Source organism: Ovis aries, chromosome 13, assembly GCF_016772045.2.
Source record: "Ovis aries strain OAR_USU_Benz2616 breed Rambouillet chromosome 13, ARS-UI_Ramb_v3.0, whole genome shotgun sequence".
NCBI classification, from domain to species: Eukaryota; Metazoa; Chordata; class Mammalia; order Artiodactyla; family Bovidae; genus Ovis; species Ovis aries.
The window spans coordinates 62,571,484-62,588,523 of NC_056066.1; the positions used below are offsets into that span (position 1 = coordinate 62,571,484).

The 17,040-nt window shown below is 44.8% G+C and overlaps 1 protein-coding gene across 1 annotated transcript; it reads left to right on the plus strand.

The window, feature by feature from the left end:
- The first annotated feature begins 7,355 nt into the window (after positions 1-7,355).
- On the plus strand, positions 7,356-16,534 carry LOC106990771 (short palate, lung and nasal epithelium carcinoma-associated protein 2A-like). The gene is made up of 6 exons (XM_027976389.2): positions 7,356-7,401; positions 8,150-8,264; positions 11,125-11,232; positions 12,242-12,391; positions 14,615-14,696; positions 16,526-16,534. The coding sequence occupies exons 1-6, from the start codon at positions 7,356-7,358 to the stop codon at positions 16,532-16,534; spliced, it is 510 nt and encodes a 169-aa protein (XP_027832190.2).
- Positions 16,535-17,040: the final 506 nt, after the last annotated feature.

The following is a 17,040-nucleotide window of genomic DNA, read 5'->3' on the forward strand; positions in this document are numbered from 1 at the left end:
CCTCATGGAGCTCCCAGTCTAGTGGAAGAGCAAGGACAGCACATTTCTAGGGACTGTGTGTTCAGGTTTATACATGTTAACTTGCGTACCCTTCAGACTGATTCAGTGAAATAGGTACACCCACTCTGCCCACCTTCCAGGTGAGTTAGCTGAGTTACGAGAGGGAAAGCTCACAAGGTAGTGCTAGGATTTGAACCCAGTCTCATCACACTTTCAAGAACTGCACACACTGCCCCCTGTCACACTCTCTATTTCCCTGGGCTCCTAAATGCTGTCTTTGCTCACCACTCACTACTGTTTATTGCAGTAATAGTAATGATAATGGTCGCTGTTATTCATGGAGCACCTTATCTAGCCAAGGTTAGGGCTCTCTAATGACATTTCCTTCCATTAGTTCCCTGAGCAGCTCTTCTAAGGTAACCCAATATCCTAGGACATTCCATTTCTGGCTTCATGTTTAAAAGAGAAAAAAAAAAAAAAGCTCTGATAAGCTAGGGCATTTGCCTGCTGTCACACAATCAACAAGGGAAAAGTCTGCGATAACCCAAGGCTGACTCTTCAGCAAGCTTATTGTGCTGTTATAAATAAAATGCATGGATTTCTCAATGTGTACACTTTAATTAATCAGTGTTAATGAAAAATGCCTCTGCAGGCTGTAATGAATAATTATTAAGCATCTGTGTGTCAGGTCCTGGGGATGATGCCCTGTGGTCCTGGCCCTCACGGCCTCAGAGTTATCACAGTGCCCAAGGAGCAGGAGGGATGCCTGCAAAGCAAGAGCACCAGGTGCGCCATCTGGTGGAATGTGGCAAGTAGCCCCAGATATTCCTGATCACCTCTCAGAACCCTGAAGTGTCAACGTTCTAGCAGAGAACCACTGTTCATTTTGAAGTTAGAGGAAATGGAGACCCTGGGAGAAAATGAATGTCTTGGTAAGAGTCACAAAGAAAGTTATTAACAGAGTCAATACTGACAATATCCAGCCTTGATGTACTCCTTTTCCTATTCGGAACCAGTCTGTGGTTCCATGTCCAGTTCTAACTGTTGCTTCCTGACCTGCATAGTTTTCTCAAGAGGCAGGTCAGGTGGTCTGTATTCCCATCTCTTTCAAAATTTTCCATAATCAGATGAGAAACCTAAGGCGGAGGGGAGTGTGGTGACCAGACACCAGCAACAATTTTTATCATCACCATCACTGTAGCAACTGTCTGTCAGGGGCCTACACACATTATCTCACCACTTCTCACAGCACCCGTGGGAGGAGAGGCCCATAGCTAGTCCCATTTCACACTTAGGGGACCTGAGGCTCAGGGAGATGAAGCTCCTTATCCAGGCCACACAGCCAGCAACAGGCAAAAGGAAGATTCGAATCCAGTCTGCCCAACCCCAGAGTTGGAGTATTGTAGTTTCCATCTTGCCACTAGACATGGAGTTGTCTCACATTTTACAAGAGGCAGCTGAAGCCTGGGGCCAACACCAGGTCTGGACTTACTACATCACACCGGCCCCTTGGGCTGTGTTCCTGAGGTGGAAAAACTCTCTTCACAAGATTCCTGCACAGCCCTCAGCTCTGTGCCTACAACCAGGGGAGTAAGGGCCTAGACGTTTGCAGAACTAGGCACAAACAGCCTGGGAGGTGAGTCTGCTGACCAGTCCAAGGCTCAGATGGATGGGGTCCTCCGTGTCCCAGCCCCAGGCTTAGGCACCTGCCCTGTGCTCGGATGACGGGACCATATTCAGCAAGAGGAACACTAGCTACCCACGCCTCTGGTCCTTACCCCTACCTTGATCTGGCCATGTTCACGTCAAAGTGTTACAGGTTCCTGCTGAGGTGCAAGTAGATGATCGGAGGAGACTGACCCTGAGTGATCTGGAGCTCTACTGGTGCTCCCAGCCTAATGCCATATGGGCACTCGTCTGCCAGCCTAATGCCATATGGGCACTCATCTGTGCTCCTTGGATCGAATGTTTCAGGTTGCCATGTGCTCAATGCACCAGGCATTACCACCAACTCAAACAGCAGAGGTCAAGGAATAAACAGGGTATTCAAGTGCAAGGACTTTCCTGCCCCAATAGGTGGCCTCAATGTGATCTGAGAGAAAGGTCCTTCCCTGAGATCGCAAATGCTGATTCCTGTCCTTGTGAGACTTCAGCCAGTCACCTTCCCTCCCTGAACCTCAGTTTCCTCAACTAGAAAATGGAGCTTTCCAAACCTATTTAGTGAGTTGTCCTGAGCACCAATGGTGAAAGTAGTCCTGCAGTGCCAAGCGAATGGCCAGGTACTGCCCTGGACTTACTGGGGCCAAAGAGTGAGACTCGCTGTTGCTCCCAGAGGATGAGAGTGGGAACAGCCAATCTCAGTGGAGCGGGTGCAAAACTGGGTGCCCTCTCTGGATCTGCCCCTTCCCATCTGTTCCACCCTGAGCAAGTTATCCTTCCCTTCTGAGCCTCACTTTGCTCAGTCAAGAAATAATGGCAGTAACACCCCTGCCTGGTTGCTCATGAGATGAAAAAGAAGATGAAGCAAGATAAGCACCTAGCTTTGCACAGTCATGTCTAGGCAGAGGTGGGGTCCGCAGGATGGTGTTGGGATCACAGCTCTTAGAACTCAAGATCAAAAGTACCTTTTGACCACCCTAGTCCAGTTACCTCCATTCCTGGTCATCCACCCTGCAGCCCCTCACTCTAAGTATCTAGAGAGGGGCTCAGGCATCCATTGTTTAAGCAAACATATTTGATAATTTTATTTAATCTTTTCTTTTAAAAATATATTGCCCAGGCGGAAAACTTCAACAGAACTAAAACATGTGAAATGGAAGAGGAAAATAAGTTAGGTTCAATTCACGTCTAGCCTTGGCTGAATCCTTCTCCTTCTCTGGACCATAGGCTCCCCAGGCTTCCCAGCAAGGAGGTTCAGTTGAGCGCTAAGCTCTCCTGCGGCTGTGATGTCTGTCATGTTTCTAACAAGGTAAGTTGACCCTGGAGTTGTCACCTGAAGGGAGGAGTTGATGTGAATCTATAAATGTGTTAAGTCAGGACTTACTGTGAGTTTGAACAGCAGGACCCAACTCACACTGGCTTCAAGAGGAGAGTTCCGTAAAGAGGGAATAATCTGGGCAGAGGGCCAAGGCAGCAATGATGTTGATATGTTTCTGGAAGAGAAGGAAGACAATAGAGCCATAAAGAGAGAGGTAGGTGATTTTGGGGTGGCGATGTGCAGATGACACAGGGGCCATGATGGGGACTTTGGTTTAAGGTGAGAGCTTTAACTTCTGGCAGCTGCATTGAGAGTAGAGGGGTTGGGAGTAAGTGTGCAGGGATACTGCATATGTGGGGATATATACGGAGGCAAACCATATTCACTCTCAGGAGAAACTCTACTGACTCAATGGAGTGGGCAGATGGGGGAGGGTGGGTCCTGAGAAAACTGTCGTTGCAAATATTTTCCCTGAGGCTGGTTCTACTGTGAAGGATGTTATGGAGAGCGCTTGGACACAAGAGAAGGTTTGGGAAGAACGACTTCACTGCTCACTGACCCTGATGCTACTATGGGCCGCAAGCCTAGCCCCATCTCTGTCCCTCTCTTACAGGCTGACTGCTTTCCCTCTCTGAGCCTGAGTTTGCAAATGCTGATAAAATTAAGCTAGATGATCACTAAGGATCCTTCTACCAGAAAATTCTCCAATTCATCCATTCACAGTTTGGGCCCCAGCCCCACCCCCCCACCCACATGGCCACCATTTTGGTAACTGGAGGCTCCATGAGAACCTGCTCTTAGTTTGGAGCAAAGTCCTCTCCATAGCCATCCAATTCAAGCATCCTGACTGACCTTTGCTTTGGAAGTGTCTCTGTTCACTCTGGACAGGGCTTATTTTCATTGGAGTCTCCTTGGATGGCTCTGGACGCAGAGCTTGTTTCCGGGGGCAGCCTCCCTGCCCATTGCCATCAATATAAAAGGGCCCTCAGCACCCAGCAGAATTCCAGGAGACTGCACAGGGGAGCAAGGGCTTTGTATTTTTCTTCAAACCATGAATGGTGGGCTTCCCCCTTAATGTCACCCCATGGGAGGCCTACAGCAGGCGTTGGGGAAAAGAGGCGTAGAGATTAAATTAGCCCCTCAGTTGTGTTTGACTCTTTGCGACCCCATGGACTGTAACCTATCAGGCTCCTCTGTCCACGGATTTCTCCAAGCAAGAATACTGCAGTCGTTTGCCATTTCCTTTTCCATGGGATCTTCCTGACCCACAGGTCGAATCTGGGTCTCGTCCATTGTAATCTTTACCATGAGGCACCAGGGAAGCCCTTCCGAAGGCTCTAAGAACAAGAAGCAGAGGAGTGGGACCATTTGAGTTAGCTAATACTTTGAATGGAGCAAACTAAGAAATAGGTCCAATTAGGAGAAATGTCAAATGGATGGTGAATGCAGCATCATGACGTGGTGCCCACTTACTTGTTCATGCTTTTGTTTGGCAAACTTTCTTTTGTTGTACTTACTAGCGGCAGGTTTTTACTATGAGTTGGGAATTCAACTCATTGTGAAATAAGTCAGAATCCCTCCTCTAAGGAACTCGCAGCCTGGTGGGAAAAGCAGCCAAGTTGTCACTAATTGGGACCCAGGACTCTTAACAGTGAATAAAGGCAGCAAGATGGTGGAGTGATGACACCTAACCTAGTCTCTGGGGAGAGTTCAAGAGGACATGATGTCCTACTGAAGCTGGAAAGTCAGTAAGAAGTGATACAGCTAAAAATGAAAAGAAGAGGGAAATGTTCCATGCAGAGAAGCCAGCATGTGCAAAGGATCTCTAGAAAAGAGAGCTGACCTGGAGTCAACAGTGACTTTTCAAGTAGTAGCTCCTTCATTCACTGGTTGTTTATCTCTGGGCACATTTCTCTAGCTTTCTGACCTGGGTTGCCCATCTGTAAGACAGGAGATAACCGCATTATCTTCAAGAACTGCTGAGTGTCAGAGTCCTAGGTGCTCTTCCACGATGCCATTTCCCTGTGGGTAATTCTCACTCCTATTCTTCCCATGACTGTCCAGGTGTCAGGACAAGATGTTTCAGCTTTGGATTCTTGTTCTCTTGTGAGGCCTGCTCGCTGGGACCTCAGCATCTCCTCTTGACAGTCTTGGCAAGGATGTTCTGAGGAAGCTGAAATCTGGTCTTGAGAAAGGACTTGACAACCTTGACAGTACACTTGTAAGTGAGTCCACAACAGGGATGATCAGTGGCACCTAGGAGCTTACTTCCTAAATACCAAGCCTGTATTACCAACGGCCGCCAGCAGGGGCAGCTCCTTATGGGTGGCTTACTGAGAGAGGTGACCAACCAGTCCCTGGTTCATTTGTTTATTCTTTTTCTAGAAACAGGAAATACTTAGCTGAATATCACTTTACATCTTCTATCACGGTAAACTTTGCTAATATATTCACAGGGTAATATCCTCAAAGTGACATTTCAAAAGGTCAAAAGGCTTGCATATTTTAATTTTCGGCATGTATCGGCAAATAATCCTGTATATTAATAGTTTCTCCAATCATTTGTGAGAGTATCTTTTTGCTACTCTCTTGACAGCACTGGTTTGGACAACTGAAATTTTTTCCAGTCTCACAGATGAAAGGTTATAATTCATCACAGCATTTCTATAATTATGAAAGCATTCACTCATTTTTTTTCATATTTATTAGGCATTTATATATGTAAGTTAAATATTTAATTTATATTGGTAGCATATTCTTCTTCTGGGTCTTCCAATTTACTTAGCAACTTGTATTAACCAACTGGAAAATAATTTCTACCTAGCCCAGGTAGCTTTAAAGTTACCTACCTTGATCACAATAAACTGGAAAATTCTGAAAGAGATGGGAATACCAGACCACCTGACCTGCCTCCTGAGAAATCTATATGCAGGTCAGGAAGCAACATTTAGAACTGGACATGGAACAACAGACTGGTTCCAAATAGGAACAGGAGTACGTCAAGGCTGTATATTGTCACATTGCTTATTTAACTTCTATGCAGAGTATATCATGAGAAACGCTGGGCTGGAGGAAGCACAAGTTGGAATCAAGATTGCTGGGAGAAATATCAATAACCTCAGATATGCAGCTGACACCACCCTTATGGCAGAAAGTGAAGAGGAACTAAAAAGCCTCTTTTGCTGTCTCACATACAGGGTTATCATTACCACCTTTCTAAATTCCATATATATGCATTAGTATACTGTATTAGTGTTCTTCTTTCTGGCTTACTTCACTTTGTATAATAGGTTCCAGTCTCACCCACCACATTAGGACTGATTCAAATATATTCTTTTTAATGGCTGAGTAATACTCCATTGTGTATTCATGTTGATGTATGGCAAAACCAGTACAACACTGTAAAGTAATTAACCTCCAATTAAAATAAATAAATTTATATTAAAAGATAAAAAATAGATTAAAAGCCTCTGGAAGAAAGTGAAAGAGGAGAGTGAAAAAGTTGGTTTAAAGCTCAACATTCAGAAAAAAAAGATCATGGCATCTGGTCCCATCATTTCATGGGAAATAGATGGGGAAACAGTGGAAACAGTGTCAGACTTTATTTTTTTGGACTCCAAAATCACTGCAGATGGTGACTGCAGCCATGAAATTAAAAGACACTTACTCCTTGGAAGGAAAATTATGACCAACCTAGATAGCGTATTGAAAAGCAGAGACATTACTTTGCCAACAAAGGTCCGTCTAGTCAAGGCTATGGTTTTTCCAGTGGTCATGTATGGATGTGAGAGTGGGACAGTGAAGAAAGCTGAGCACCGAAGAATTGATGCTTTTGAACTGTGGTGTTGGAGAAGACTCTTGAGAGTCCCTTGGACTGCAAGGAGACCCAACCAGTCCATTCTAAAGGAGATCAGCCCTGGGTGTTCTTTGGAAGGAATGATGCTAAAGCTGAAATTCCAATCATTTGGCCACCTCATGCGAAGAGTTGACTTATTGGAAAAGACTCTGATGCTGGGAGGGATTAGGGGCAGAAGGAGAAGGGGACGACAGAGGATGAGATGGCTGGATGGCATCACCAACTCGATGGCCATGAGTTTGGGTGAACTCCGGAGCTGGTGATGGACAGGGAGGCCTGGCATGCTGCAGTGCATGGGGTCACAAAGAGTCGGACAGGACTGAGCGACTGAACTGAACTGAACTAGTGAATCATGTTCCTTGTCATACTAACTTCTTGAAAGACCTTGGTCTTCTTTTCACTTTTTGGAAACATTACTGGGACATTGCTAAATATTCTTGGTAGGAGAAGCTAACTTCTGTAAAGGACTGCCCTTCAAACCTTGCCAGCACTTAGGCAACCTTCATTGCTGATAAAACAGCAATGCTTCTGAACACAGAAGCAGAGGTGTCTGCATCAAAATCACCTAGTGAGTTAAAAGACCAGGTGTAGTTTCCATCGCTGCATCATTATAACTAGGTACTGTCCACTGCAAAGCCACGTTGCACTCCTTTGATTACATACTTTTTCTTGCAGACTTTTCTTATTCTTTGAGCTAGTGCTTGCCTTGTTGTTTCTCATTTGAGTTATTTTCTACACATAGTTGCTTAATACTTTTCAAATGTGCCATTCCACATCTGCCATGTCACTTCCTCTATCAAATCCCTCTTTCCTCTGTCCACTAGGATTCTCTGTTCTTGTTCTCTTCTTTAGTCAACCCTTTTCTAGCCCTTATGCAAAGCTGTCTTTCCTAGACTCCTATTTCCGCAATCCATATATTTTCTTTGATTCTAGATTTTCCATTTCTTATTTTATCCTACATTTGTTTTGTTTGTATGAGCAGCTCATTAGTGCTTCACTACTAGAAGCTGATGTGTAATCAATACCTATTGCCTGCTCAGTGGGTTGATTGCTTTGTTGATGAATAATGAGTATGTATTAGCATGAAGGCAGCATGAAAAGAGCAAGGTCTCCTAGCTGTGGGACTTTGATCAATTTCTAAAGCTTTTGCTCTTTTATTTCCCTATCTGAAAGTGCAGATATTAGTAATACCTACTTTATGCAGTTGTTACAAAGATTAAATGAAATAACATAGGCAAATATTCTCATTTAGTAGCTGGTGCATAGGAGCCCCTCCATAAGTTGTGTACCACGTTAAGTGGAGATTGTTTTTGCAGCTATCTTGGAGCAATTGAAGACTGCTGAGGAGGACCCGGAGAAGACTGAGGAAGCTAAGAACTTGTTGGAACAACTCATTTCTGGAATTTTTGAAGTAGTGTACAGGCTTACAGCGTGAGTTGATGCTTCATTTGGAGATTTTTGTTCCCAGAAAAGAGAATACATCTCTTTGGGGACATAAGTTTAATATCAAAGACAAAAAGTGAAAGTGGAAGTCGCTCAGTTCAGTTTAGTCGCTCAGTCATATCCAACTCTTTGCAACCCCATGGACTGCAGCACACCAGAGCTTCCCTGTCCTTCATCAACTCCAGGAACTTGCTCAAACTCATGTCCATCAAGTCAGTGATGCCATCCCACGTTTTCATTCCCTGTCATCACCTTTTCCTCCTGCCTTCAATCTACCAGCCTTAGGGTCTTTTCCACGGAGTCAGTTCTTTGCCTCATGTGGCCAAAGTATTGGAGTTTCAGCTTCAGCATCAGTCCTTCCAATGAATATTCAGGACTGAATCCTTTAGGATGGAATGGTTTAATCTTCTTGCAATCCAAGGAACTCTTAAGAGTCTTCTCCAACACCACAGTACAAAACCATCAGTTCTTCAGTGCTCAGCTTTCTTTATAGTCAAACTCTCACACCCATACATGACTACTGGAAAAGCCATAGCTTTGACTAGATGGACCATTGTCAGCAAAGTAATGTCTCTGCTTTTTAATATGCTGTCTAGGTTGGTCTTAGTTTCTCTTCCAAGGTGCAAGTGTCTTTTAATTTCATGGCTGCACGTCACCATCTGCAGTAATTTTGGAGCCAAAAAAATGAAGTCTGTCACTGTTTCCATGGTTTCCCTTTCTATTTATCATGAAGTGATGGGACCAGTTACCACGAACTTTGTTTTTTGAATGTTGAGTTTTAAGCCAGTTTTTTCACTCTCTTCTTTCATTTTCATCAAGAAGCTCTTTAGTTCTTTTTCGCTTTCTGCCATAAGGCCACTCTCATCTGCATATCTGTAGTTATTGGTATCTCTCCCAGAAATCTTGATTCCAGCTTGTGCTTCTTCCAGCCCAGTGTTTCTCATGATGTACTCTGCAAAAGAGTTAAATATGCAGGGTGACAATATACAGTCTTGACATACTCCTTTCCCAATTTGGAACCAGGCTGTTTTTCCATGTCTGATTCTATCTGTTTCTTTTTGGTAAGGTGGTCCAGTATTCCCATCTCTTGAAGAATTTCCCACAGTTTGTTGTGATCTAAACAGTCAAACTTGCTCAGTCATGTCCAACTCTTTGTAACCCCACTGACTACGCAGATCATGGAACTCTCCAGGCCAGAATACTGGAGTGTATTGCCATTCTGTCCTCCAGAGGATCTTCCTAACACAGGGATTGAACCCAGATCTCCCACATTGCAGGCGGATTCTTTATGAGCTTTGCCACCAGGGAAGCCCATAGTTGGTTGAGTCACTCATGTAGACAAAGGGTTGCTCTTTTAGAGTGCTTTGCTGTTCTGTGCTTAGTCGCTCGTCCTGTCAACTTTTTGTGACCCCATATCCTGTAGCCTGCCAGCCTTCTCTGTCTATGGGGATTCTCCAGGCAAGAGTACTGGAGGGTTGCCATGCCCTCCTCCAGGGGATCTTCCCAACCCAGGGTTGAACCCAGGTCTCCCACATTCCAGGCAGATTCTCTACCAAGTGAGCCATTTGGGAAGATGAATAACCCTTGTGTGTTCTTACAGAGCAGTAGTGATCTGAGGCCCATTCCACTAGAGCTTAAAAAATTAGAGGGCTGTGGGGGCTACCCAGGTATCTCATGGGTTTAGACTTTCTCTTCTGTGATATCAGGGTCAGGATGAAGGTTCTCTTCATCCTTACCTCTACCTGTTTGCTGGTGCCTAAATTCCCCTTCCCCAAGAATAAGACTTTTCTTCTCTGAATATAACTGAGTATAAAAGTCTGAATGGTCTCAGGAGAGAGGAAACTAGAATTCACACCATGTAGGTTGCCCACACATGAAGTCTGGGAATCAAGCAGTCCCGGGTTCTAATTCTAGGCCTGCATAAAAAGGAATGAAATAATGCTGTTGGCAGAAATAACCAAATGGATATAGAGATAATCATACTACATGAGGTAGGTCAGAGAGAGAAAGACAAATATCATAGATACCACTAATACATAGAATCTAAGATATGATACGAAAGAACTTACACAAAAAGACTCATGTACATAAAACTTAAAAAAAAAAAAAAACTCACAGTTACCAAAAGAGAAACACTGTGGAGGCTAAATTAGGAGTTTGCGTTAATATATACACAGTACTATATATACAATAGACAACCAATAAGGACCTACTATATAGCACAGGGAGCTATACTCAATATTTTGTAATATCTTACAAGGGAAAAGAATCTGAAATAAAAATACATCTATATCTATATATATCTATATCTGAATCACTTTGCTGTACACCTGAACCTAATGAAAAGTGAAAATGTTAGTCACTCAGTCATGTCGGACTCTTTGTGACCCCACAGACTGTAGACCACCAGGCTCCTCTGCCCATGAAATCTCTAGGCAAGAATACTGGAGTGGGTTGCCATTTCCTTCTCCAGGGATCTTCCCAAACCAGGGATCAAGCCCAGGTCTCCCACATGGCAGGCAGATTCTTTATCCCCTGAGCCACCGTGGAAGCCCCACACGTGAGCACAGCATAACACTGTAAAGCACCTGTGTATCAGTTTAATAGAAAAGAACAAATTCTGACTCTGACACATGTTCACCCTTGGCATCTTGAGGGAAATCACAGCTGTCTGATCCTCAGTTTGCTGTGGCATCCAGGGGAGAGAATCCAATCCCTGAGCAGGACTCGCATGGGACCAAAGGCAAGGTCTATGAGGCTCAAATGCTCAGCACGATGCTGCCATAGACAAAAGCCCAGCAGTGGCTGTCAAGAGCAATGACAAGGGTGAATTGTGGTTTTTGCACAGGGTGAATATCAGTAACCTGCACAACCTGGATACCACATTTGTAGAGACTTCTGATGGCAAAGGTGCAATAGTGAAAATCCCCATCACTGCTGAAGTCAGTGTGAACCTGTGAGTATGTCTTGGAATTTGATGTTTGGGAGATGCAGCACAGTATGGCCGATTGATCTCCAATTGAAATCAGACAATTTTTCACCCTGCTACCTTAGTCTCTCAACCAGTAAAATAAGTAGGTCCTTGCAAGTCTAGACTCCAAACCTTTAAAATGTTCTAAGAAACTTTCCCTATAACCAAATGTCTTTTTTTAAAAATCCCCCCATGAAATACATTTCCAAAATCTTAACACTTTTCTAATTCTAAAACTTGAGAATTGAGAAGACATGATCACTTATAACTCTTTGGCAAAGTTTACCCCAGCATCATTTTGTCTCTCAAGATTCTCTTTTAACGGCAGTGACCAGTATGGGCCATATAGCAGTGAACAGCATGTAATGAACAGCGTGTAAAAATTATATGGAAAATATAATTTCTGGGTCTTTTGATCACTTTGAAGATATGGAGAGATAGGAAATGAAGACGTGTAGGAGTCTTCAGAAACTAAAGTGCACTATGACTTCATCATTCGTTAGTCATGCGATCCTGAGATAGTTACTTACCTTCTCTACACCACATGTTTCCTCATTCTGAAAACAGAGATAATGGTAGTACTTTTTTCAAATGGTATTGCTATAGAGAGTAAATGGATTAATCCAGGTAAAATACCATTTTGGAAATACATAACATAGTATTCTCTTAGGAAATGTTAACTCTTACTTTTGTTTTAATCATTGGAGTGACACTCTATAGAAATGTCACAAATGCCAAATCCTTGAGGCCAGGAGAAGAAATTCCTAATGTAAAAATGTAAATTCCATAAAGAAAACAGACATATTGATATTGTCCATTTGTTGTTCAGCCACTGAGTCCTATCCAACTCTTTGTGACTCCCATGGACCGCAGCACACCAGGCCTGTCCTTGTCAATAGACACCCCATATAATGTCCACACAAGAGAGAGACTAACGTGGGCAATGTGAAGACACTTCTCCACCTCTGTTCACTGTGAACCTATTTCCCTGCAGGCCTGTGTTGCGGGAGATTGTCGAATTGGCCCTCAACTTGGTCCTCCAGTTTAGTGTCAGTGTTGAAACTGATGGCACCGGTGACTGCAAGGTGGTCGTGGAAGAATGCGGGAACGATCAACACAGCATCCCTCTCAGAGTGCTGGGCCTGCCAGGCACACACATCTCCACAGAGTGGAGATGACAGAGGGGTTGGGACTCATAATTTCAGCCCTATTCCATACCTGGGAGTAGCAGAGCACGAAAAAAAGAGGTTAGATTTTGGAATCAAGTTAGCTTTGCCACTAACTTGTGGTTTTGTAATCAATTTAGTCCCTAGATGCTTCAGTTTCCACATCTGTAAAAAAAAAGATGGTAAGAACACCTACCTCATAGGCTGCTGTGTTAGCCAAATGAGAAAATGGAAGTGTTTACCATATACCTGGCAGGTACTAAGCTCTCAGTAATAATGATATCCATGCTGAATTTCGTCTCTTTGTTCTTCCCCTTACTGAGACAGGAGTGTTGATCTCTCCAACCATGACTGTGAATTGCTGTATTTCACCTTTCAGCTTTATCTGTTTTAGCTTCATGGTTTTTGAAGTCTGTTGTTAGAGGCATGCACATTTAGCGTTGTTATCTCTACTTGAAGAACTGACCGGTCTCATATTACATAGTGTCCCTCAATAATAATAATAATAATCCACTGTGTTTATCTTCCTGCCTCTTGTTAGCAGAGGGCAAGAGGAATAGTAAATGCCTACTATGGGCTCTAATTTCAGATTGTCCCTAAATCATCCTCCTCCCCCTGGAAAAGTCCCCAAAAGTGACATCTTGAAAACCAAGTCCTCACCATTTAAATCACTGATCTCCAGTAGCCCAACAAATCTACATCTTAAACTGTGTGCTTGAAAAAAGATGTTCAGTCCCAGGAAGAGGGTGGAAGGAGACGGGCTGATCCTGGTGCTGGCTGGGAGAGAATTAGTCTGGAAGCTGAAGGCTGGGGCAGGGTGGCCTTGGAAAGGAACAAGGTTGAGTCGTGCAGAGGTCAATTCATCCTCCCCAACAGGGTATCTGATCACAGCTTTGTCTAAAGACTCCCAAAACAAAAGATAGGATAGGTCTGCAGCCTACTGGCACATGAAAAGACTGAGATGTAAGTCCAAATGCCTGAGCCCTACTGGACACTGCCTAGCCTGTAGTGCCAGGGCAACCATCCTGCCTTCCAGGTCTCAGTGTCCGTATCTATGAAATGGCATTCCACTCTGCTGCTCCAAACCCTCTGGGGACTTTTCTCTCCACTTGGGTGCAATCTCAGGCCCTCCCAGCATCATCTAGGCTTTACCTGGTCTGGATCCACACCCTGCCCACTCTGCCCAAGACCCGCTAGTTTTTGCTCTGAGCCTCAGACAAGCTCCTTCCACTCAACACCTGTATACGGGCTGCTCAGGCACCTAGGACACCTTTCCTGCATCACATTTCCATGTTTGTCTCTTCATTTAGGGTCTAAAACAAGCTTCCTCTTCTTCTCTCTCATAAGACTCTACTCTTGCCCTTCTCAATACTTGTCACAAATTGTCATTAAATATTCAATCGTATGTTTACTTCATGTATTCCTTCAGCCAAAAATGTGTGGAGCAGCTGCTCCACACAAGCAGGGACCATCCCTAGCTCAAGAGAAAGTACTGGTGACTGCCGGCAGGGTGCTTGTTCTCATGGAGCTTAGACTCTGGATGGAGCAACAGACAGGGGAGCATTCAATCCAGCAGTAAAGAACCCACATAGAATATGTTCGATTGCCATTATTCCTGGGCAGAACAGCGCACCAAACAGGGTGCTATGACAGAAAGCCCTCCCTTAGGCAAGCAGTCACAGGGGCTGCTTGAGGAGGTGACAGTTACGCCGAGAGCTGAAGGTGGGAAGGCGTCAGCCTTAGGAAAACGTGATAATACTGGGTTGGCCAAAAAGTCTTTTGGGTTTTTCCATAAGCTCTTGCAGAAAACTCCAAATGAACCTTTTATCCAACCCAGTATTCAGGTACTACATTAGGAGTTGCTTGTGCTTTGTTCATCTATATGTCACCAGTCAGTCTTGCTTTTGAGCACATAGCTGGTGCTCTCTAAATATGTATTAATGAATGAACGGATGACTAGATGCAGGGATGGATGAAAGAGCGGATACATGGGTAGGGAGAATGGATGGATGGATGGATGGATGGATGGTTGGATGGAAGAATAGAGGATGCATAGAAGAATGGATGGATGGCCCCCTGGGGAGAGAGGCCCAAGTCACCTGGCTTCAAGGTGCTCTACCATCTCCTGCCCTCTTCCCACTGCTTTTGCTTGGGTGCTCTGCCAACTTCACTGACATTTATCAGTTTCCTCTCTTCTCCAGGAGCACTGGACTGCTCAACAAGGTTGTGGACTTTGCAGTCAATCTCGTGAATGAGGTGTTGTCTCTGGTAACACACTACGAGGTGAGTCCCCCACTCCTGGGGTGCAGAGCCAGGCCTGGAAGGGGCAGGTATGACTTCCCTCGCTGGACTATACTCTCTGGGCACCTTCCTTTCTGAGGGGCCAATTTCCTTGGGGCAATCAGTTGCTACCTGCCCCCCTTCACTCAGCCTGGCCTGGGGAGGAGGTGACCAGGGGCCTGACATGAGCTGAAATCACCTGGTCCCACACTTGAACCATTTGCCATACACATGGACTGCCAGTAGGCCTTTTGGCTAATACTTTTCTTCATTCAACAAAATTTAAATTCATTTAAAAAAAAACTACATACCATAGTTCAGATTCATGTGCATCATATGAAAAAAACATATATACCGTGTGCCCGAAATTCCAAAGATTCTATATTAGTCAACTCTGGTAGGGGGCTGGGACTCTGGCTTTATTTTCTAAAAAAGTCCTCCATGTTGTTCTGTGTTTTACTGAACTTGAGTCATGCTCATCATGTGGTCCTCAGACCAGCGGCACTGACCTCCCATGGACACTCTTTAGAAATGGAGACTCAGATCATACCCCAGAACTGCTGCTCAATAATTTGCATTTTAACAACTTCCTCAGGGAATTGTAGGCACACAAAAGTGTGAAAAACACAAAATCATTTCTCTATCATTCCCAGAACCTCATTTAACTCTATAAATTTTCAGAGTACAGAGATTAAGATTTCTAAGGGCATAGTGTTTTGAATGCTAAAAGTCTAGGTTCTTCAAGGTTCTAGGATTCTAATGTTCAAAGTTTTAGGATGCTAGTGTTCTCTGGTTCTCAGATTTGGACCTTCTTGGTTTCCAGTATTCCAGAACCTTAAGGGTCAGAAGTTCTGAGGCCCCCTGTACTGAGCATCTCTGTGGGCAGCGGGCAGGGTGCTCACAGCAGATAATAACCAGTCCTCTTTCTTCTCCCATCTCTCCTCTCTCTCCTCACCTCCAAACCTCTTTCTTTCCATCCCTCCCTGCATTTTTCTCTGTCTCCCTCTCTCTCTCTTTCCCTGGCTCATTGTGACCTTCAGCTGTGCCCACTAGTCTGCAGTTTCCTTGAAAGCCTGGATGTGGATTATGTTTAAAACCGCATCTGTAAGTCACAGCTTGGGGAAACGGTGAGGGGGCATCCTATGCATCCTTATAGGGGAAGGCACGCTGCTCTATGCCTGACTCACTGGCAGGTCTGGTCAGGGGACCCCGGAGAAGCTGCAGACCCTTCATTGTGAGCAAGTCAGGAAAGTGTGGCCAGAGGCGTCCCATGGACTGGTGGCCTCTGTGGGCTTCTGAGGGCCTCTGAGAGCTTCTACTGCCCTCCTTTGTCACACTGGCAGAACCTGCTGCCCAGAATGATGTGACTAACAGGACGGGCCAGATCTGGGTTCGAATCCTGGATGTTCTCTTAGCAATTGTTGGGTGGGGGTCAAATGGTCCACCTCTCTGAGCTTCAGGTTTCTCCCAAGTGAAAGGAGATCATAAATGCTACCAAGCTGATGAGTGGATTTAAAGAAAAGCAGAAAGAGCTTAATATTCAGTAGGCATTGTTCATCAAAACCACCCCTTACCTGTCACTTTTTATGAGGAGTGTGGCTTTACCTCCACACCCCAGAAGCTCTTCTTGACCTGGGTCTCTGGCAAGGCTGGGGTTGCTGGGGAGCAACAGAAATGAGGTAACTGTGTCAGGGTCCTGGAGGCAGTTCTTCTAGAAAATAGCCACAGACCCAGTTCATTGGGCCATCACTCTGTGCTTCTTATATACTATCTCATTGGATCCTTGCAATGACCCTGTGGGGATGAGTAATGTCCTCATACCCATTTTACAGATGAAGTAACTGAGGCTCAGAGAGATGGAGTGACATGCAAGAGGTCCCATGGCTGTCAAGTCTGACCCACTGGATGGTTTCCGCCTTTAGTGTCTGATTTCTATTCAGCTTCCAGTGCTACAACCTGAGAACTGCTACTGATTTGTTCTTTCAGGTGAACTGTATGAAATCCCAGAGATAAAGTAAAGAGCACAGATGAGGAAAACCTCTGTGATGCCTGCCTGCTGATGAGAGCTGGGGTCTGGGCCCCAGGCTAAGGGAGGATAAACATCCCACCCGCCTCCACCCACCACACACATAGACATACACACAGGGATCTGTGGAGAAGCAGAAGCAAAGTTAGACTTCTCTTCTTTCTCTAGTAGCAGGCTGAGCCCTGATCTCAGTCACAGATCGAGTTCTGACCCTTAATCCCACACCAAGACTGGACTTCATTCTTCCCCCTGACTGAGCCCAGAACCCAGTCTGCCAGGGTCCAGCCCCCACAGGATCCAGGGGAGCCTTCAGGAGAAATT

Coding starts and splice junctions, on each gene's coding strand:
- LOC106990771 (XM_027976389.2), top strand. CDS start 7,356: ATGCTTCTGAACACAGAAGCAGAGGTGTCTGCATCAAAATCACCTA. Junction 7,402..8,149: donor GTCTGCATCAAAATCACCTA/GTGAGTTAAAAG, acceptor TTGTTTTTGCAG/CTATCTTGGAGCAATTGAAG. Junction 8,265..11,124: donor GTAGTGTACAGGCTTACAGC/GTGAGTTGATGC, acceptor GTTTTTGCACAG/GGTGAATATCAGTAACCTGC.